The sequence below is a fragment of the Tamandua tetradactyla genome, chromosome 3 (genome assembly GCF_023851605.1).
Source record: "Tamandua tetradactyla isolate mTamTet1 chromosome 3, mTamTet1.pri, whole genome shotgun sequence".
NCBI lineage: Eukaryota > Metazoa > Chordata > Mammalia > Pilosa > Myrmecophagidae > Tamandua > Tamandua tetradactyla.
In genome coordinates, this window is record NC_135329.1 from 26,325,742 (window position 1) to 26,349,042 (window position 23,301).

The 23,301-nt window shown below is 37.4% G+C and overlaps 1 protein-coding gene across 3 annotated transcripts in view; it reads left to right on the forward strand.

The window, feature by feature from the left end:
* The window catches only part of DOCK5 (dedicator of cytokinesis 5), a 241,667-nt gene extending 218,580 nt beyond the window's left edge, over window positions 1–23,087 (forward strand). For all 3 annotated transcript variants that reach the window (XM_077152826.1, XM_077152828.1, XM_077152827.1), the window contains exons 43-52: window positions 1,137–1,221; window positions 1,659–1,745; window positions 3,562–3,738; window positions 7,091–7,174; window positions 7,820–7,957; window positions 10,280–10,446; window positions 15,594–15,762; window positions 16,362–16,500; window positions 17,919–18,022; window positions 18,636–23,087. In XM_077152826.1, the coding sequence (XP_077008941.1) occupies window positions 1,137–1,221; window positions 1,659–1,745; window positions 3,562–3,738; window positions 7,091–7,174; window positions 7,820–7,957; window positions 10,280–10,446; window positions 15,594–15,762; window positions 16,362–16,500; window positions 17,919–18,022; window positions 18,636–18,740 (1,255 nt within the window). In that variant the 3' untranslated portion in view covers window positions 18,741–23,087. The remainder of the gene's footprint in view (window positions 1–1,136; window positions 1,222–1,658; window positions 1,746–3,561; window positions 3,739–7,090; window positions 7,175–7,819; window positions 7,958–10,279; window positions 10,447–15,593; window positions 15,763–16,361; window positions 16,501–17,918; window positions 18,023–18,635) is intronic.
* Window positions 23,088–23,301: the final 214 nt, after the last annotated feature.

The following is a 23,301-nucleotide window of genomic DNA, read 5'->3' on the forward strand; positions in this document are numbered from 1 at the left end:
GTGGGAGCAACAATTACATACTGACCAAAAGGGGGAAAGAAGTATAATTAATACTTCTTTTAGAAGTTCAAATAGAGTGGAGACGCTACTCTGGAGGTTGCTCTTACATAAGCTTCAGGTAGACCTTGCTACCCGTCATTACCTGCCAACCCCAACCAAGATCATTCCAGCCAATCCTAAAGAACACCTAGGGCAATATATAAGATTCCACAAGGGTTCCAGGCACTAGAGTAACTTTCCAGAAACCTACAACCCTCAAATGGGTCCCTGGTCCAGATAAGTCCTGAACCAGCCTCTCCAGAACATCAGATAGTTCCATCTCCCTACCCCATATTAGTGATAAACCCTTCCAAATATCAAAAATTTAGAATTGCCATAGCCCAAACAACCCCAAAGAGATATATGGAAAGATTAAAGGTGACGGTGGAATTATACATAGAAGATAGGACTTAACAAACAAATATGAATGCTGAATCATTAAATTGATACCTCTTTTAGTTTCTAGTACTTTAGAGCAGCTAGAAGTAAAAACCTAAAATTGTGAAATTGTAACCCATGTCGAAGTCTGAAATATGTTCTGCAACTAATTGTGGTGCAGTGCTTGGAAATTTATAGCTTTTTTGTAAATATGTTATGGTTCACAAAAAAAGAAGGAAAAGGGAGTTGATTGTGATGATAAAAGTATTTAAGCCCTGTAGCCTCCTATATTCTGGAGCAGCTAGAAGGATCATATGGTAGCCCATGACAAACTCTGGGGTCTGTCCTGTAAACACTTTTTGATGAGTGCTTTGAAAACTATTGCTTTTTTATTTCTTTGCTTTGCATATATGTTATACTATACAGTAAAAAAAGTTGAAAAAAATAAAAAGGTAGTTGCCTGGTAGAACTGATATAAACTTATACAAATGAGATGTAGATGCACATACCTTTTTAAATGTTGCACTGCAGTTTGCAGGACTTTTTAAAATTTGAAATATAATCCAATCATGCCTCACCTCAAGTCTTCGATGTAAAGAATGTGTAAGATCACTGAATGGATTAAATTCAGATTGTAAGACGTGTCTTGTTGAAGTCATACAAGGGAGTGATTGCTTTAAGATTAAAAAATACAGCCTTGTTGCTGTGCTGTTCCCCAGCTACTACAGAGCCAATGAAGTGCAGCAGTTCAGATATTCCCGGCCATTCCGGAAAGGAGAAAAGGATCCAGACAATGAGTTTGCGGTGAGTCCACCCTTTTACCCTCTAAGATCATGTGAAATTGACAACCAAAGGAAGGCCTTACACCTAAGCAGCATAAATAGCTGAAATGAAGGCATCACTGAAGATACAGGTTTCCTGTGTTTATTACCTAGACAGCAGTCCATCACCTCAATGGAGAACTCTGGGCTGGAATTGTAGAAACTGACTCTGAGCTTAATGCTGACATGGCCTTGGGAAACCTTGGGAAAGTTACATCTAAGCATCACATGTATAGTATGAGAGTATCCAAATAGATGACCCTTTCAGCTTTAAACATCCAGAATTCTTTAATTTTATGAGAAAATGTGGCCTATTCACTTAGGAGACATTGGAGAAAGGAATCTCATTTAATTAAACCAGGGAGCTTTGCCATTTACCTGGGAACTGACCAGCATTTCTCATTTCCTTCCTTACACCAGACCATGTGGATTGAAAGGACCACCTATACAACTGCATACACCTTTCCTGGGATTCTCAAGTGGTTTGAAGTTAAACAGATTTCAACAGTGAGTCATTTGGCAATGGAACTCAGAAAAATCTCTGTCTCCAAAGATAATACCAGCCTTTGTCGAATTTCACCTCCAATTCTCACTAGCTTGACCAGCTCCTCTGGACAACTGTGTTTTTCAAAAATGGAAATAAAAGACACTGTATAATAGAACGCTTTTATAAAACTGATGTTACAATACCAATGCTAAGAGTTACTCACAATGAACAACTCTTTACTGACCAAATGAGTATTTTCTCCTCTGTGACCTTGTCAGTGCTCAGAAACATTTTTGGAGTGCCTATTTACCTGTCAATCACATCTTTCTCTCTCAGTACCTTTTCTCTTCTTTTATTCTCAGGAGTTTACATCAGCATTCCCCCTGGACTCCTTCCAAAGGCTGCCTGCTTTACCTCCTTAATATGTATTGACTCTGTTTTCTTTGCTTCTAGTCTGCCTTCTCCTACTTTCTTTGTAGTCCTTCATTCATCTCTGGTTGATGCATTGACAGAGCCTCCTAATTGGCCTCCATGTCTTGGCCTTCTCAAGCCCAATTTCCTCTTTGCCTCAGAGTGTGAATTTTAATAGTGTAAACCTGACTGTATCACTTTCATGCTTAAAACTCTGCTGTGGCTCCCCAGTGCCACAGGTATAAAGTCCATACTCCTTAGCACATGCTCACAGGCCTTTTGTGATTCAGCTCCTCTGCCTTATCCCCTATAACTCCTTCCTTGTACTAAGGACTCTCCTGGAACTACTTTGCTCACTCATTACGTGCTATTTCAATCTTCCATGGCCCTGGGCCACTTTTAAACCTAATTAGCTTCTGCTGAGAGTTAATTGAGGCCCTGGGATCTGTAGGAAGCCATTTCTGGAATACCTATATGTTTTAGGTGCCTGTAGCAACCCAGGCATTTTTCTCATGAATTACGTACCATATTATATTGGTTCACATATCTTGAGACCCCCACCAAAACCATAAGCTCCTCCCAGCCGTGAACGATATCTTAATTATTTCTGTATCTGTGGTGCATAACCTAGTACTTGGCATAAAGTCGTGTTCTAGAAATGTTTCTTGAACAAATTTGAACTGAAATTTGATGGGTTCCCTATCAGTAATGACAAATCATCGTTCTTTAAATATGGGTCTTGAGTTTTGTAACAGAAACTTTTGAAATCAAGTCTGGTATATCATGTCATGCTGACTGATAATGGGTAAGTTGAAGAAGTAGGACTATAAAAGGAAATGTTTTTCTTGAAGACTAGTTTTGAAGATACTTCTATAAGAGAGTTCTCTCTGAACCTTATTGCATCATATTCCACTTTCACCAAAAATTCTGCCCAAATATTCTCACAGGTCCTATTTTTTCTGACTTCTGTTAACCACAAAATAGACCTTAACAAGGTGACTTCAGAAGGTCTGATGTATGGCTTCCAAGATCATTTATCTTTTCACATGGAGTAAATATTAAGCCTTTTGCCAGTGGACATTTTTTGTGGTACAGGAGCATTTTGGGTCAAATATCCTGCTATTCTGTTATCACTGATCTGCTCAAAAATTTCTAAAGAAGCTTTGCCCCAGGAATAATCGTTACCCTAGCTCCAATTTTTCAGTCATTATTATATTTTCTAAGATATTAAATAGCTTATTTTGCAGCTTACCAACACCATTGTGGTACTCTAATAAAAACTTGACAAGTAAAACTGAACTCTTCAATAGCTTGAAGGCATTTTGTATCTTTTGAGGGATTTTGAGGGGAAAAAACTAACTTTTGTTAGTTTTTCTCTGGAGTTTCCAAAGTGCCTTTGTTTTCTCCCATACTTTCTGTACTCAGGAAGAAATCAGCCCTTTGGAAAACGCCATCGAAACCATGGAATTCACCAATGAGAAGATCAGCAACTGTGTCCAGCAGCATGCCTGGGACCGGTCTCTTTCCGTGCATCCACTCTCCATGCTGCTCAATGGCATCGTGGACCCAGCTGTCATGGGGGGATACTCCAACTATGAAAAGGTGGGCTGTGTCCCAGGAGCCCCACAGAATTCACGGGCTCAGTGTATCCACGGCTCCTCAGCAGCATTATGCAATTAATGAATCATTTCTTGCAACTTCTCTGAGAAATCTTCAATCTTTCTGTTTTATGAATGGGCAAATCAAACTAATGACAAGGTTGTCCTTGATCTCACATCTCTTAGAGACCTTCAGCCACCCAGCCAGGGTTAGGCTACTGCCTGGGAAAGAATCACTATAAGAAGATCAACCCAATATTCTTCCACCTGATTCACCTGCCATTCTATCTCTCTCCCTCTCACCTGGAAGGAACAAAGCCAACGGGGGCGGGGGGGGGGGGGGGGGGGAGGCCCAAGCATCCAGGAATGCTCTAGAAGAGAAGCAGTATCTGTGGGATATGCCAAGCCACACTCTATGTAGAATTTTTTTTCTAGTAACTCCGCTGCACCCCTCCCCTAGACTTTTCATGCAATAGATTATATGAAGAAGTGATGGCCCTGACTTTTATAATTCAGTTAGTTCCACTAAGTGTCAATCTGCAATTCTGAAAAAAATCCATAAAAGTAGTATTCACTGCATTGTTAATTCATTGCTTAGAGTTTGGATATAGCACTATTTAAATCTGAAATAATGCATTCAGTATATGGCAAGTAAAATGAACAGAGGCAGGATTTTAGATTATTATGGTGAATTTTCAGTGGCTAAATAATTTTGACATACTACAAATATAATAGGGATATATGGCAAGTAAAAGCCCCTGTAGTATATCCTGGAGTGAATGGAAAGAAAAAGAGGTGGATGGGAAGGTTAAGAGTAGGTTCAGGTAAGCTGATGCTGTTATTTCCATTTGCATATGATGTCATCGAAGAGCATGAACTTTAGAATAGGTTGCTCCTATGACCCTTTTTTTTTTAATTTGAGAAATTATAAGTTTACAGAAAAATCTTGCAGAACATACAGAGTTCCCATATACCACCCTGTTGTTAACACCTTGCATTAGTGCAGTACATTTACTACAATTCATGAAAAAATATTTTTTATAATTGTACTATTAACCATAGTTCATCTGTGACCCATTTTCTGACTTCTTGTTGACCGCTGTGTGCTCTTGGGCAAGATGCTTAACTTTTTTGGGCTCCAGTTTTCATTATCTGTAAAACGGGGAAGATACCTAACTCACTGATTGATTTGAGGATTAGAGGAGATATCCTATATAAGCCAAACAGTGCTTGTTACATAGTCGAGGCTTGATAAATGTCAGTTTGCCTTCTACTTCCTTGTCTACTGGCAGCAGAATGTGTCAGCTGAATGTTCTTCATGATTGGTGCTGCAAATGACCTGTGGCTGCTGCTTTAGTAATCTTTCTTCTCTTTTGACTCTTCAGCTTTTCAACTTTCTTCAGTCTAACTGTACTCAGCAGCCAGGAAGAACTCAGTCCCAGAGAGAAATTCTAGTTTACCCATCGTAGGTTTCAGCGATTTTCCTCAGAAGTCCATTTCCAGTGAAACAAAGGAGGTCAATACAAAAACATCATTCAACATGCAATACTTGGTTTTATATTAATGGTTTGTGTGTATTTTTTCTTAGAAGAAATTTGGTACCAACTTTGAGGTATTTTTCCAAGTATTAATTTTTACAGAATGACCTAAACTCAGAGTTATATATGTCAAAATCTGTGAATAATGTATAACTTTCGTGCAAAGTCTTTCCAACATAACTGTCTTCTAACAACAACAACAAAAAAAGACGGCTATATAAACAAACTAATAAATCAGGACCTTTGACTTGAAAGGTCTAATATATAAAAAACCTCTTGGCATTTTCCATATGTTAGAAAAGAAGGACTAATTCCGACTTTTAACTAATTTCACGTCTAAACATAAGAAAAAGTTCATTAATTGCCATGACCTATGGCAATCAATGGGAAAACCCTTAACTAAATATTTGACATATATATATAACCTATTTTATTCTAGCCCCGTTTACTCATTACCTAAGTGATGAAAACAAAGGAGCTGTTTACCATAATTCATCTGTCCCTTCTGTTTTGAGGCAGGACTCTGCTAGGAAAATTAATTTCATGGCACACTGATCTGATGTTCTTTGACCCAACTGGTGGCTTAGAAATTTCAGTTCATTTTATCATATATCAAAAAAAAATTTTTTTAACTTTCAAAAGCTTAAACTACTTGTATTTGAAAGGAAAAGGCTGATGAGAACTTATGCAAATACTCCTTTTTTCATTTATTCTGCCAGTCCCTTTAAATAGGAAACTAGCTAGAGTGAGTTCTTTTGCAAATGTACTATCATGCTTCCTTTTCATGGTACTTGGGCTATGTGCATTTTTAGTCTCTGCCCAACAATATAGAGATTGGAGATATTCTATTGTTGTTCTTTTTTCACACAAAATGGGTCAATCATTTTTATAACTGTATCCTGCGGTTTCAGGAACTGTTGGATTTTATAAAATGGATTAGCTTTCACAGCATTGGAGCAAAAGAATGAAGGAAAACTTTGAAGGTTTGTCTTTGAAAGTGCTTTCAGAAATGAAGGTTAAGGTACAGGAAGAAAATATAACTCCTACTTTGGCCTCTGATGGAAATGTTTGCTACAGACTTCTGTTTTTCTTTCCTGATGAAGTCTGTTCAGTGTAAGGCCCATGTTTGGAGTTTGAGTTTGGTCTTAGGCAATTCCCTGAAACTATTATAGTACCTAAGCTGTGGGGACCATGAATGTTGATTGATGATGCTATGGGTGGGAGTCATTTAATATAATATTATTAATATTTTCATATCTATGCCTCATTTCATCCACAAAAGAGCCTTTGGGGATAGGTGATTAATAAGAAGTGCACATAAATGCAGTAAGCATTTAGTGCTACCTAATTTTTTATCACTAAAAAAATATCATCTCCTCCCTATTAATTTGGTACTCTTTCCTTTAGACTGTCTGTGCATTTAGTTAATGAATAGCCTTTAGATGTTATCTTCAGTTCTTTCATTAGTTCTTTGGGAAAGGTAACATTATTATTAATGAATGTCATGCTGCTTTGCTGATAACTGTTTAATTATTGTGTGTGTGGAGAGAGAATGGGGTGGTGGCTGTTAAGAATGTATTCTCTGTAGGAATTGCATGATTCCAGAAAGACTACAGAATAGCACGTTAATTTTTCAAATTGTCCAGTGACATATAAGAGCTATGCCAGTAAAGGAATGAATTTTTAGCTTGATATTCCTGGTTTATAAGGTAGAACAGATGACATCTGTTACCCTTCTAGCTTTCCTCCTTTCTTTTAAGGTCAAATATCCAGATAGGAATTTGTTCTAAAATGATACCTGCATATGGTCTCTTTTAGGCTTTTTTTACTGAGAAGTACTTGCAGGAGCATCCTGAAGACCAGGAGAAGGTTGAGCTGCTAAAGCAACTAATAGCATTACAGGTACGCCACCAGAGAGTTATGTGGCTGGACAGCTTTCTACCTCTCTCCATGGTGCCTAAAGTGCATGGCTGCCAGGAGATTTTCTAGGGTTGAAATCTACACACCCCACTTTCACGGATACATTTGTTTTCCTCTCTTACAGAACAACTTTTTTTTTTTTTTTATACAATAACAGGCCTTCTAAGAGCATGCTATTAAACTGCAGTGTAGAGAGGGACCTTCTGTGAACCTAACATTTATAAATCAGTGTCCTCATCTGTGTTTCCAGCTGAGAGATGTTGGTCTCTAACTGCTTAGAGAACATTGGTAGAAAATGCAGCTGTCAAATCCAGCCTAAGGTTTACTTAAACCTATCAGTTTCTCATCAACCGAAATGCTCCCAGGGCTTGGTTGGATTCGCCTTATCTGCCAGCCCTTCCCCATTTAGCACCTACTTATTTTCCATAGTATGCGTATTTCTCTGGATCATTGTCTCACCATGAGTCCAATTCCTTAAGTCCTAGGCTGAGAAGCAGCATTCTCTTTTGATAGTACTAGTTATACCGGTTTATCTATCCCTCACCCCTCCTTTTCACCATCCACCCCCAAATTGGAACTATCCCTCTTCCTAAACATGTTTCATTCGTTTTACGTCCTTCTTTCCAGATGCCTCTGCTGACAGAAGGGATCCGCATCCATGGGGAGAAGCTGACAGAGCAGCTGAAGCCATTGCATGATCGGTTATCTTCTTGCTTCCGGGAACTCAAAGACAAAGTAGAGAAGCTCTATGGGGTTATAACATTGGTAGGCTCTGTCTCAGTAGCCTTAAAACTTTTTCAAGTTTGTTTTACCTTTCTTTTTTTTTTCTTTCTTTGTTTGTTTTTGTTTTTATTTTGTTTTGTTTTACGTTTTGTGACATTGATCAGTTTTTTAGATGTCAGATGAGTCACCATAGTATAGGAATAGTGTGAATATATTGGGGCAGTGGAAAAGGGCATGTTCTGCTGTGGATGACCTTGAACCATCACTGTACTTGAAGAAGGTTCTCAAACTTCAGCAAGCATCAGAATCACCGGGAAGCCTTGTGAAAACGCAGATTTCTGGGCCCAGTCCCCAGAGGTTTTGATTTAGTGGGAATTGGGTATGGTCCGAGTATTTATATTTCTAGCAAGTTCCCCATGATGCTGCATGTCGGGGAACCACACTTTGAGAACCACTCTACTAGAAGCAGAAGTTTTCTTAATTCCCAAAGTTGGATACTCTCGTCCTACTTAGCCCAGTTCTTAGAATCTTTCCTACTCTTTGTTTCCTATTTTGATGAAGTTTACGGCATCACTCGTTGAAGCACAGAACTGAGTTTTAAATTGTATTTTACAACCCATGTAACTGATTTCATGATTATTTGAAAGTTCTAACACATTTTTCACTGTTGTAATTCTCTTTTCACTTGCTGAGAAGTTGGGCGGAGGGATGCATATGCTAAAGTTTCCCTCTGGAAGCTGATTATATTATTGGTTCCAGCTTCAGTGATCTGCTTTTTCTCTTGAGTTCACCCTGCTCTGTTTAACTATCTTATTCTTTAATCCTGATTTTCAAATTTTCTTCCTTCAAATCAAGGTTCTGAATTTTTCTTCGTGTCCTCCTCTCCCTGTTCTCAGACAGCCATCTCCACTATGATTTTTGCAGAATATCGTTTTGATCATCTTTTTTGGACATCACAGTGTTTTCTCATGCTTTCCTAATAAGTTGTCCTCCAGGTGGCTGCTGGTTAAGAGTTTTCCTCTAAAAATTCCTGTCTTTAGTACACAAGTTCCTAGATGGCAAAGAATGTGCTTTTTACCTAGTGAGTTGTTTTTAGAACTAGCTCAGTATTAGCAAGTAAATTTGATGTGGTAATCTACTAGTGATTTTTCTTGTGAAAGTAGATAGATGTCCTTTACTTCTTTTTTTTGCAATGTATTTTATAAACGAATATGCCATTTTGCTTTATTTAACATCTTGAAGGCTTTCCTGGTGATGGTACAATATAAGTACAAAGGGGGCAGTAAAATTAAAAATATCTTTTTTAGTAAATGAGGGACAATAGAAATATTTTTGAAGGCAGGAACAAAAACATTTCTTTAAAAACCTTTACATAGATAAGGGGCTTACTAATGAGCATCTTTTTGTAAGTATTTAGTATTAACTAAAACAAAAGTTTTATACTTTTACTTACTTTGATTTAATTAAAAATCCAAATACCAGGCCTTTTCATTCAGTTGGTTACTTCTTTTAATGTATTCAAAATGTTGAACACAAGAAAACTGAGTTAAGAAGCTACAACTGACCTATGGAAGAGCTGTAGTTAGTACAAAATGTTTTGAAGAACCAAGTTTTCGTTTTGAGGAAGAGAATGTATACAGAAAGCACTCCAAATTCATTCCTGATTTCTTAGACGCCATACCAAAACTTTTTTTAGAGTGTACGTAACAATTTTACGTAATCCACAATGAAAATGTGAAAATGTCTGTTTGCTAGTTAGCACTTCTTCAGATTCCATGGTCATTTAGTACCAGTGGTACCAGCTCCTCCGTTACTGCCCTCATTTGCGGCACGGATCTCACTGGAGTTTTATTCTCTCCCACACGTAACACACTGCGTCAGACTACACCTCCACTACCTCACTCACCAACACTCTGCTTCTCCCAGCCGCCCGGACCACTGTCCTTAACTTCTTAAGATTCACCCAGGTTACGCTTCAGGTCTATTTTTTGATTCTGAAATTCTTCTCTTATACCAATATACCATTTTTTTAAGGGTAAGAAAAGCCATGTTAGAGATGCAGACAGAGAAGTTTGCTATTTTATTGCTGGTCAATGCACATTTTAGTTTTTTTCCCCTCTTGCATCTGGCAGAAAATTAAGATGAATTTTCTCTATTTTCAGAAACAGGATAGGGTTAGCCTAAGTTCTGTCTGTAACAGAGAGATGAAATATTTAGCAACTGATGCAGCATAGGCATCAACTAATCAGAATGGGTTTCCAGTCAAACCAGATAGGCACTAGCCATAAGCAAACATCCAAGCTGGGCCAGTTCATATGGGCTGAATTTCAGCCCCGCTAACCATTGGAGTCCTGTGTTCCTCAGCCTCCCAACCTGACTGACCGGAAGCAAAGCCGCGCAGGGTCTGTTGTGCTGCCTTATATCATGTCATCCACCCTGCGGAGATTGTCCATCACTTCAGTGACATCCTCTGTGATTTCCAGCTGTTCAAACTCATCTGATAATGCTCCTTCCAGACCAGGATCTGATGGGTAAGGGTTTGGTCTTTAATCTCCTGGACAGGTGGGTTAATAACTTATTAATTTTGCTTTTGGTCATCAAAGTGAAAGTTGGTCAATATAGATGTATCATCCCATGAGAAAAATAATTCGGCGTCCATGGTTTGCTTGCCTTTTGGTCATTCTTATTATCTTCCTCATGAGGAATGGAATTATTTACATAATGATACCAACATTTCCCCCACAAAAAAAGAAATGATCTGTAATCCTACCATCCTAGAACATATTGTTTAGTTTTTTTCATGTTGACCTGTAGTCATTGCCTGATTTTTCATCATTTCAAATTTTGAAAATAATTGTTAATGTTTTATTTATTTGTTTTATGACTGGATAATATATTCACATGATATGAAATTCCAAACGCGCTAAGGGATATATCATGAAAAAAACCTCCCTTTAATCACGGAATCCCAACCACAAGTAGTACTTCCAGGAGGCAGCTAATATTAACACGTTTTGGTCCTCCTCCAGCAGCTCTTTATACATTCAGAAGCAATAACTAAACGTCTATTTTTCCCTATACTTTTTTTATATGAATGGCAGCATATAATATTTTACCTTGTTTTTTCCACTTAATATATCTTGGAAGTTTTTTGATTTCAGATAGATGGAATCATCCCACTCCATTCCCATTGCATGTCTATACCATGTCATATTCCTCCAGTGCCTACTAATGGACCTTTAGTTGGTTTCAGTCTTTTACTCTCACAGCAGAACTGCAAAGAATAATCCTAAACAAAAATTATTTCACACATATACAAGTATATCAGTGTGAGATAGATCCCAGAAGTGGAATTGCTTTGTCAAAGATATATACTTGCCATTTTGAAAATTATTCCCTAACTGATTTCCATAGAGTTTATATTCCCAACAACAACATAAGAGTCTCTGTGTTGCCACCAAATTGTATTATCAAACATTTTAATTTTTGACAATCTAGTGGGTGAAAATTTTTTTCTTCATGTAGGTTTGTTTACTTTTCATTTCTTTTGTTTCGAGTGAGGTTGAGCATCTTTTCATTTGTGTGGGAGCCATTTGTATTTTATTTTCTGTAAACTGTGGTTATATACTTTGCCCACTTTTCTATTGGCCTTATGAAAAAAGGTATTTTTTTCCCCTTCTACTTTTGGAGTTTGTTATTCACAATTAATCGTGATCCATTGGAATTTAATCTACTATAATATGTAAGGTATAGAGACAACCTCATTTTCCCCCATATGGCTATCCAATTCTCCACATTACATTTAGTGAACAGCGAAGTTTCTTTTCTCTGCTGATTTGAGATGTCAGACTTATCAAAAATCACATTCCTTTACGTGCTTTAGTCTATGGAGTCTCTGTCCTGTTTCCTTTATCTAGATGATCATGTACTAGTGCCACACAGATTTTTTTTGTGGGGGGTGCGTGGGAGCGTGTATAGTATGAGAATCGAACCCGGGTCTTCCACATGAGAGGCAAGTATTCTACCACTGAACCACTTGTGCACGCGCCCATGCAACTTTAATTACCATAGATATAAAATGTTTTTAATTTCTAGTAATCCCTTTCAGTATTTATCTGGCTAGTTTTGTCATTGGATTGTCTATATTGCTATTTTCACTGGTAATATTATGTTTTTAGACTAACTTTAGGAGGAATAACAACTTGTTGCTATTGAGTCTTCCTTGCCAAAGACATGGGATGTCTTTTCATATGTTCAAATTAAAGATATTTTAAAGAGATTAATATAGGTATGTTCTTTCTGTGTATAAAGATACTGTTTTTAAACAATGTTTTATCATGTTCAAAACTTATATATGTATGTGTAAAAAGTTTTTATAAAGCCAGAAACTTTTAAAAGAAGAAAATGCTTATAACTTCATCACTCAGAGATGACTACTGTTAAAATTCTTATGTAATACAAAAAAGTATACTTAAATTTTGTAAAAATGGAAAAGCATTGGATGTGTCATTTTGTTACCTACTGCTTAATGTAATATATATGATCAGTATTTAGACATCATTAAGTATTTAAGATAATATTGAATATGTCAAGTCAGTTAACTCAATTTTTCATAAATTTTCTGCATTATATAATAATTATATCAGAAAAATAGCCTGCAAGAATGACACCCTAATTGGAAATCAAATGTTTAATATCTCCTAAATTATTTATCCTTTTTATTGACATATATATTTTTATATAGTTGCAATTATAGCATGGATATTATTTGGTACTTTGTTTTCCTCCCTTAACTTTTTATTACAAATATTTTCCATGCTGCTCTGTAATCTGTATTATTATCAGTTTTTATTATCATTTTTTATGGCTACTTACCATTGCATCATATGAATGTGCCAAGTTTAATCCTTCTCCTACTAATAGAATATTTAAGCTGTGCTGTTGTTTCTAAAGAGTTCATCATAAAAATTCATTATAAAATTTTAATACAAAAATATATAGGTTCTATCAATATAAAATACACTTTCATTATTAAAAGCTATAAAACATATTTATGCATACAACTATCTGATTACTTTTTTAGGATGTATTTGTGCATACAGCTATCTGATTACTTTTTTAGGATGTATTCTCAGCAGTCATGCAATACCTAGTCTGAGGGCAAACTTTTTTACCATTCTTCATATCAGGGGAATACCAGTATTTAGTGCCATTTGCATTAGATGAGTGGCCAAGTCAATTTCATCGAATATCCACTCATATTAGCTATCAGCTCTTTTTTAATCTTTTGAATTTATAGGTCTTAAATAATACTTGATTCCTTTTCTCTCTCTATGATTATTTCCATCTTTAAACAGATTCTTATTAAATGCTATGTGAAAGAGAAGTTATGTTGTGTTTGATGAGACTTTTCTTAATTAACTCTGTCTCGTTCAAAAAGACAAAATTTGAAGCAATTATTGAAAGTAAGAGGCACCATAATTGCTGACTCGAAGCTGGCTCACAGCGCAGTTTCCTAAGTTAGTGGCATCTAGTAATGAAGGAATTTCCTACTCTGCTGCTTCGCAGCATCTCACTGTTCGTGGGTATTCTGAGCCACTGTGGAGAAGCCACCTGCACTGTGGGAAGAGGAAATTAGAGATGGAAAGTTTTGAAGTGACCTGATTCAGTGAGTGAATCTTATTTGGATCCTGATTCAAACAAACCACCAATGAAAAAAATTAAGGGAGAAAAAAAAATACAAATCAACCTGGAGCCCACTATGCATTCCTGTTCTATTATTTCATTGCACTGTCAGGGAAACAACAGAGTCAAATTTGAAATCAAAAAATTCACATTCATTCTTTAGGAATGATGATGGGACTGTTATGTTATGAAGATGAGTCCTTGTCTTATAGAGACACCTACGCAAATTTTTATAGATGAGGAATTGCTTCCCAATAATCCAGCAAGGGGCAGGGAGTATATGACTAGATGTAGAGAAAAAACAAGGTTGATCAAGAGCTGGTAATTGTTGAGACTGGTGATGTATATATTCATAGGAATTTATTATGTACCCTCCACTTTTAATGTTTGAAATTTTCCATAATGAAATGTAAAAACAAAAAGAAAGAAAGAAAATCTATGCCTAATTATCCCTCCAAGAAAAAACTTGTTTTAATTTTTATGTATTTGTTGACTACTATGGCTAAATCTTTTTTTTTTTTTGGACTTTTTGTACTTTGACAATTTTAAAATATTGAACTAGCTATCTTTTTATGATTTATAAAAATTGTATATATTAAATATATTTTTCCTCTGTCTAAAATATGTACTGCAAATATTTTGAGTTTACTGCTGATGTTTTGTGCTGAACAGGAGGTTTTATTTTAAATAATAGGTAGCAATTTTTATATTGTCTTATTCTGTACCAAAGTTTTTAATTTTTTATGCCATAAAATCTGCTAATTTTATATCAAACAGAGCTTATAAATGACCATTCAGAAACCACATGCAATACTCAACATAAAGATACAGTATATTTAACCTCCCACTCACCCACCCCCTTTTTTTAAATATTTTTTTCTGCTGAATTTGCTTCCTTTCTCTCTCCTCTCCCTTCTCCTGACCATTCGAGAACAGAGTGCATACATACTGTAAGAACAAGAAGATTCTTTTATATAACCTTATATATAAGATACCATGGTGCAGTTCCAAATTCAGGAAATTTAACATTGACATCATAATCTGTGGTCCATATTGTAGTTTGTCAGTTGTCCCCATAATGTCTTTGATGTCAATTTCCAACCCCACTTACTACAGGATCCGCTCAAGATTATATACTGTATTTGGCAGTATCTCTTCAGTCTTCTTTAATCTGAACAGTCTCCTTAGCCTTTTTTTTTTGCTTTCCTAATACCAATATTTTGAGGATTATAAGCCACTTATGACAGAAAATTTCCTTTCATTTGGGTGTGTCTGATGTTATCCATTTTGGCATGATATGTACCTTATTAGTGATCTTCATGTGATCATTTGGTTAAAGTTCTGTTTTCTTCCCTATGTAGGTATTATTTTTCTTATTGTAATTTATGAGGTGATACCTTAAGACTCTCCTGTTCCTCGCTGAACTCCTCCCCACTACAGCATAGCAACTAAGTCTGATTCTTGAGTAAATAGGTTTTGACTTTGATGATTGAAAATCTGTCCATTGTAATTAACAGATATATAATGAGTATTCATGCATGGCTGGCACTCACCTATACATTTCATAGCCCCAAGAAGCAGCCACAATTATTAGCCTCACTTTACACATTACCCAGCAGGGAAGTATACTAAGGTTTTGAATGCAGGCTGCCTGGTTCCGCAACATGTGCTGTTATCCACTACATAGAACTGCCTATTAACATTTACTTTATGGATTCTGACTTTGCCTGTAGGTTTAATAAGACCTTATCTTACCTGGGATAAGAAAATATTTACTAATATTTTCTTCCATTACTTTGGTGGTCTTGTTTCTGTACATTTATACCTTGAGATGTTCACTTGGCAGATGGCAATTCTCGAATCTAGCAGGTAAGAGAGAATTTAGATTGAGGAGTCATACCCCTTCTCCTTTTGGATTGAATTTTTGCCTGTCAGGTGATTAGTATTTTTCTTTTTCTTTCTTTTTTTTTTTTTCCTTCTTCCTGGCTGATAGGTCAGTCCTGGAGCCACTTTTTGAATGCACAGCCTTGTCCGGTGCCAGAGTTGAAGATCTGCCCCTCAAAGAGGACAGTGAGAACCGTATCAGCAAATTCAAGAGAAAAGACCGGAGCATTAGCAAGTCCCAGGTCATTGCAGAGAAAGCGCCAGAACCTGATCTAATGGTAAAAGCAACATGAAAAGTATTAGAAAGGCAACAGAGGTTTGCCACCACCTCCCCTGTAGTCAGACACATCACCACGGTAGGTCACCTTAGAAGCCTGGCTTTGGCTTTTCTCAGGGTGCAGCAGTCTGTGGTTGGTGTCAGATCTCACGATTGTCGTAAGAAAAGCAAGTACAGAGAATTAGAATCTCTAAATCAATATTGGTGCAAGGTCTTGGACCCACAGTATAAACATGTGGGTTGATGCTTAGACTTACGGTTCTTGTCATCGTGTTCCATGATGTTCTATAAGCCACATCAAGTTAAGTGGGGCAAGTCCAACATTGCCTGAGAATCAGTGTGGCTTATATCCAACTGTGGTCAAAATCAAGTCCATAGCCAGCCATGAAATAATCTATGGTCCAGTAATCCCCATTTAGTATCTTTGCCATGGTGCCTACCATAGGACAATGTGGTAAGCTTATGTGTCTTCTGGAATCATGCCCTTTTACAAGTTTCTGCTTAGCAGACAAGGTTGTTAAGAGCATTATTGAGCTCAGTCTTCCTCACCATAAGAATGTTTTACTGTGTTTCCCCCCTCCCCCCGCTCCCCGGTACTAGAGCCCAGACAGAAAAATACAAAGGCCAAAGAGTCTCCAGTTGGTGGACAGTCGGCTGACACCATTTCATGGTTCTACACCTCCTCATTCAACACCTTTGAGCCCACCGCCACTCACTCCTAAAGCTACCAGGACCCTAAGTAAGTTTTTCTATATCCCTTATTTTCTTTTTAGTAGGGAATAAAGTGTGTGTATGAACCTGGGCAATTTTTAACCAAGCCAGCCATAAAATACAAGTGACTATTTTAGCTTCCCAGCTGCTAAAACAAACAGCAGAAAATCAGTTGACTTAATAACAAGAATTTGTTGGCTCATAGCTTCCGAGACTAGAAGGCTAACTTCCTCCCAGGGTCATTATCTTCTGTCTGGCCAAAAGTGTTTGGGCTTCCTTGGCTTTCACATCACAAGGCAATGTACATGGCAGAATTTTCTCCCTTCCCTTTTGAGTTCTGTTGGCTTCCAGCTTCTCGCTATTCCCTGGGGCTTCTCCTTCTGAATCCAATTTCCTTTTTGCTTATAAGGACTTCAGTCGTATTGGATTAAGGCTTGCCCTCATTCACCTTGGGCACACCTTATCAAATAACATCTGCAAAGGTCCTATTTACAAATGGGTTCACACTCACAGGACTAGGAGTTGGGACTGAGCATCCCTTTTTGGGGTGGACATGAGTCAGTCCCCAACAGTGACTATTATAAAGTTGTTTCGATTCCATTGTAGTATATATAAAACAATTAGACTGGAATTCGGCAAGGAGCCCTTGGGTCATTAAGATTCATTAAACTATTTTGTTTAGCGATCCGAAGAGTCTCACAGTCCTGATTTCAAATGTTCGGGAATAAATGAAGTAGACTGAGACTAGAACCACACAGGAAGCAAGTATTCATGAACTAACTATAGGACAGATAGGCCTATTCTTTACATTGGGAAGATCTCAAAATAAGGACAAGCCATGAATTTGTTCCATGTATTACTTACAATCTGGCTTGAGGAACCATCCATATATAATACTCGAGAAGAATTACAAGGTATCCATAGCACACAGACATAATGGAGAGGTAAATATCTCATTGCCTAGTGGAAAATGCTATCAGCCAAGAGTTAGAGATAATCAGGTAAACTTTCATTGAGAAAGTAGACATTGCACCCTCTACATGATAAAATTAAGAAAATTCTTTTTAATTCAACCAATATTTATTAAGTCCCTACTATGTGCCTGACAGTTTCCCTAAGCATTTGGGATATTTCAGAAAACAGAGTAATATCCAAAGTTCCCAAAAATGTTCTCACTTTCAGATGAATAATAAAACAGTAATAGTGAAAGCCCTGAACAGAAATAGAATGTTTGCTTCCGAACTTCTTGTGACGCCTTCTAATGAATGAAAAATGCTGCCTTTGTCACATGGTATAGGAGGTCTTCTTCACTCTGCCCAGAAAATCCACAGAATAGCTTTAGCAATTTGACTGACCAAGTGGGTTTAGGTTAAAATGGCAAGCAGAACTTCTATGAGATTCCTCAATAACATTTTTCTCCCTGCTTTCACTTTGTGTCATTTCTAGGCTCCCCATCTCTGCAGACAGATGGGCTGATAAGTGCTACTGTCCCACCTCCACCTCCCCCCAAAAGCAAGCCCTATGAGAGCAGCCAGAGGAACTCTGCAGAGGTAGGGTAACCACGGTTGTTGGGAAAACAGCAAGGAATTTTCTAAGCTTTTCAGTAGTAGTAAGTAGGCTTTTAGGTTTTTGTATAAATTTGTCACTCTGATCAATTCTTGATTCATTCCTCAAAGCACAAAATAGGAAAGTTTTCAATGAAAAAAAAAAAGTTATGTAAGTAGACTTTTTCATCTAGTGGAAGGTAGAACAGTTCTCTGGACCTCACCCTGGGAATAGATGGGTAAAATAAGATGCGTCTTCTTGTTCATCTTTTAAGAGTTTACTTCTTCTGAGTGACAGTCATTCTGGAAGGGTCTCTCATGGGTTTCCTTCACTGATTCCACAAATACTTATTGAACACCTACAATATGCCAAGTACTCAGGTGTTGAGGATATAGCATGTGCGTGTATGTATGTGCGTGTGTGTGAGAGAGAGAGAGGAGAGTAGCTCAGGAAGAATGGGGGAGGACAAATAATTCTTATTTCTCTTTTCACCATGCAAAGCCTGTATAGATAAGGTTCAGATAAGTTAGAAGCTAAAACAGAATGTCAGAAATATGGAGAAGGCAAAATTGGAAGGAAATTAGACTCATTTCTAATTTCATGTGTCTGCTCCCTCAGATTGCTCCTCCACTGCCTGTCCGAAGAGAAGCCAAAGCTCCACCTCCACCCCCTCCCAAAGTTCGGAAATCTGGCATTCTTACTTCTGAGCCCGGACTTCAGTGAGGATCTTATCATCTCTCTGGCACCCGAGTGCCTTGGACAGTCAATGTCTGAGAATTGGCCTCCAAGGGGCAGTGTCCTTATTGCACGGTGCTCCCTGCTGACTGTTTCCTGATTGGGGATGCTCACCTGCTCAAAATCTGGTTTTGTTCTTTAGGAAGCTTCTCCTTAATAGATGTTTGAGGCCATGCCACACCTCCATTCCACATGGAGTTCCCAAATTGGCCATGCCCTTTGCTTTCTCAAAGAAGGACCTCCCTTATGTTATTAAACTTCACCCTCCAGCACAGAGCCACTGAGCCTGTAAAAGCCTGGATAAGTTCTTCTGCAGTGATAGTAGAACCACCCTATTAACACACTCCTAGGAGGTAGTTTGCTTTGCTTCTGGAGACCTAGGTTTGAGAATGAGTTCTTTTCTCACAGGGACTTCCCTACCCCATATAGCATATTAAAGAGACCAGTATTAAGTATACTTTGGTAGCCAAAATATATCTAATACCAGCTGTGTCTCCTTTGAAGAAAAGAACACACATTTTTAAAGGAGATGGGTTGCTTTTAGGTATGAACAGCTATGGTTATTGAAGAAAGCAGGGAATCAAACATGAGCCTTGAGCTCTTGCACCCCCATACTTGTGGCAGGTACAAGAGCTCCCTCCTAGGAGCTGCTCTCCTGGGACTCCACCACACTCCTGACTGGTAGCCCTCACTGCACCATAGTTACTCCTTTTTTAAAATTTTTCCTTTTGAACTCAAAGTTTCTTGTCCTATAACCTCCTCTGAGCTCAAGTCACTGGATAGAGGGGATTTAGAGGCCCAACTTCAAGAGCTTCTTTTCCATGTCCTGGTTGGATGGCTCAGGGACTCTTGTCGGCTACCTGATTTCACCCTGGAGGATACAGTGCAATATTTCCCTTGAATTATTTATTCCTCTTGATTTGGAGTTGATTTGATCACTTGCTAATGGTACTAATGTCAACATTCCTTTCAGAAGAAAAAACGGGGCCATTTAGATTTTAGATGATCAGGTATTACATAGAGATTCATAAACATCCACCCAAAGTCACAGGGCCTTAAAGGTCATGTAAACAGCCCCCTCATTTTATAGATAAGAAAAAGTGAAGCCAAATGAAGAAAAACGTACTATAAATTCATTCTTACTAATAACCCAGCTCACTCACTATTCCCAGATAACACATACTCCCAACAAACTAATACTTGTCCCTACTTTGAACATTATTTGAAATATTGCAGATATTTCCATACTGGCTAGATTTTTATGGCAAATTAGAACATTTTTTTAACTGCATCCGTAAGTGGGAAAGCTCAGCAGGAATCTCTTCCACCTCTTCCTCCGAGGTTGAGAGAGCAGTGCAAGGGATTTCAGAGACTAAGCCTGTCCACAACCAGAATTTGGACTTGTCTCTCTGACGCTTTTGTTTGGATACCTAGCTACACTAACATCCCTTTTGGAGAGACAGGCTAGCTCACCAAAAGGATCAGAGAAGCAAAAATCTCTGAAATTTGTCCATTGGTACTCAAGAAGTTAGTATTGTACAAGTGATGTGGAAAAACTATTCTTCACCCCCACCTAGGAGAGCCTACAATGTGGTATAATAGAAAGAACATGAACTTTGGATTCAAAACCAGCTATGTCATCTATTAACTTTGCAAACCCACACCATCTATTTGAAATTCTCTGAGCTTCTGTTTCCTCATTTTTCAAAATGTGAATAATGCCTGCTGCAGAGGTTGTTGTTGAGGTTCAAGTGAGATCAAATATATCAAGTAGTAGAAACAAAATGTTCCTTTCTCTTCTCTGCTAGATTCCAATAAGATCTGGAACTCTCTAAAAGCATTATTGATGCTCTTTTCCTTGTCAAAGTAATTTGGAATGTCAGTTCTGCATGTACCCTCTCCAAAAGAGAGCATCATTTGGATCCTTTTACATAATTTATTGTGGCCAGAGAAAAATGGTTTAATATTTGAAATAAGAACTTAAGCCCAGTGGAGAGAGGAGGGAACAGAAAGGATATTCAGGGCTTAGGCGGACCCTGGAGCAAGTTCTGAGAAGTTGCCTACCAGACTGGCTAAAGGGGATTTTTATGCTTCACTCTATTTTTTCAGGCTGCCATTAAAATAGTAAGCGATAAACTGGGTCAGGAAAAAAAAACAAAAACCTGGAGCCTATCCTTTCAGAGCAGTGAGAGTAAGCTCCACTGTTTGATATTTGAGCAGAGGCTGTGGAAATCTGATACATCAGTGCCCATATATCTTTCCACTAACTGTATATAATTTATTTTTCCATATGAGTCCCCCTCATATGGAAATGAAAATAACAACTTGTTCCTGCCTGAACACAAAAGGTTCCAGGTAATGTTGTAGAATAATAGATTATAGAAGACAATTGGAAGTATCATGTCTTTGGGTGTCCAATGAGTAGGAAAGAGTCATATTTGACCAAAAAGTTATATTGTCTGTCCTAAAGTCAAAGAGGAAGTCTACAAAGATATGCCTAATGATTATATTAAATACAGGAGAGATGAGGGACATAGAGAAAAAAAGAGAAAGAACCCAGCTTTACGTGTCCTTGCTAAGAACTCTCTAATGTTTTAAGAAATTGGAACAAGCCAGAGAATTGCCATAAACCATGTGAACATTAGTTCTTTATGGAATTTGGTTTCTTTTTAAAAATCCCTTTTTTTTTCTCCTCTGTTCTACTGATTTACTTGCTTATAGATTTCTTTTAAAGAGTTGTTTCATTCAATATCTATTAAGCTTGACACAGTTCTAGACCCTCAGGTTATGAAAGATCCACTTGTTCAATAAAAACAGCCCTAGTGTACAGAGGCAGCTCACTCTGGTTGTGGGCTTGGGAAGTGAGTCATCATAGATAAAACTGAAAGGCTGAGAAAGGGTGACTGGGTGTGGGATGTTTCCCCTTCCTACAATTTCACCCCTTAACTCCAGAATTCTGGGCATTTTCTCCTATCAGTATGGGCCCTGCTGTATTGCATATTCCTAAGATAAAATAAGCAAGATATGTAAAGCAGGATTTGAGACAACGATCTACCTTTATTAACTCTCTCCAAACCATAAGAGTTCTTCCCGTCTAGTTGCCCAGATCATGGGTGATTTCTTACCTTAAAATTGAGATATAATTGACATATAAAGTACACAAATTTGAGTTATACAGATGGATGAATTTTTACGTATGTTTACATCAATGTCAACACCTCTCAGATCAAGACATAAACTATTTCCAGTACCCCAGAAGGTTCCCTTGTGCCCATGGTGCCATCCTATAAGAAGTATTTAGAAGGCCCTTCAGATTTGTGCCTTCCATCTTCTCACTTCTCAGGTATAATAAAAAAGGGGTGGGGTGCAGACCTCACCATCAACACAAAACAAGACTGTACCTTTTGGCAAGACAAAGTTTCCTTCCTGAGGCTTAATTTCCTCATCTTAAAAACATAGTTGAGGCTAGATAATTTTTAAAATACTTACAGCCCTTCTTTTCTTTTCTAAGTGAATGAAAATAGGGACAGTCAGTAGAAAACTACGTTTCTATTTCATGGCTTTTAGAACTATACATAAGAATCTTTGAATTTTTCATCCCAATTTGTTGCTTTGATCCTGTCATACCTTGGATATTAAGATCAAAAGATTTGTGAAAAATGAATTTAAAAATTAATAAAAAAGATTTATGAACATTAAAATTAGGAGTATACAGTCATATCCAAGACGCATCAAAATACTGACTTCAATTACCATAGTTCTCTGTAACAACTTTGGGAACAATGCCATTTTCCTAATAGGTTTCAGATTTTACCAGTCTGATCCCTGTATCAAGTTCATTTTTATAATCATGCCTTCCTTCCCCATATCAATTTCATCCTTGTATCATTTGGGAATTGATAAATATTGCTTCCTTGGAAACTTCCATTCAGCCATATGTCTGGTTTTTTAAAAAAAATTGGGAAAGCTGAGTTCCTCTTTGGGTGCATTGAGAGTTGATCCATCAGTTCGAACCTACAAAGGGAAAAAGTTTTCCTTTAAAGTTGATAATGTACTTAGAATCCAGCGAAAGCTGATCTCCAGTACCTGTTGCCCAAATCATTTATTAGTCATCTCTTGTGAGTTGTTCATCCATACTTTGTCATAAGCTCCTTTGCCATGATTTTGTAAACAAAGTTGGGTTTTGAATATGGACAGTTAGAAAGATGTGCATAGAAGTAGAAAAATTTTTGTTCAGATTTGCTGTTATTTATTTTTTAAATTAAAAATGGAAATGTATTTTAAAGTTTGTTCTGTTTACTTTATTATTATCTTTATATTAAAGAAATGAAATCATTTCTGAACTTTTTCATATTTCCTTATTGACCCCTATTTAATGACACCTCACACCCAGACACCCACTGGCCTGGTTTCATTACAGGTTGTGGTAGATTGAATTACATACTCTGACAAAGACATACTCTTAATCTTCCTCACCATCCCTGTGGGTGTAACCCATTGTAAAGAGGATCTTTTGAAGATGTTATTTTGTGGTTAAGGTGTGCTATGA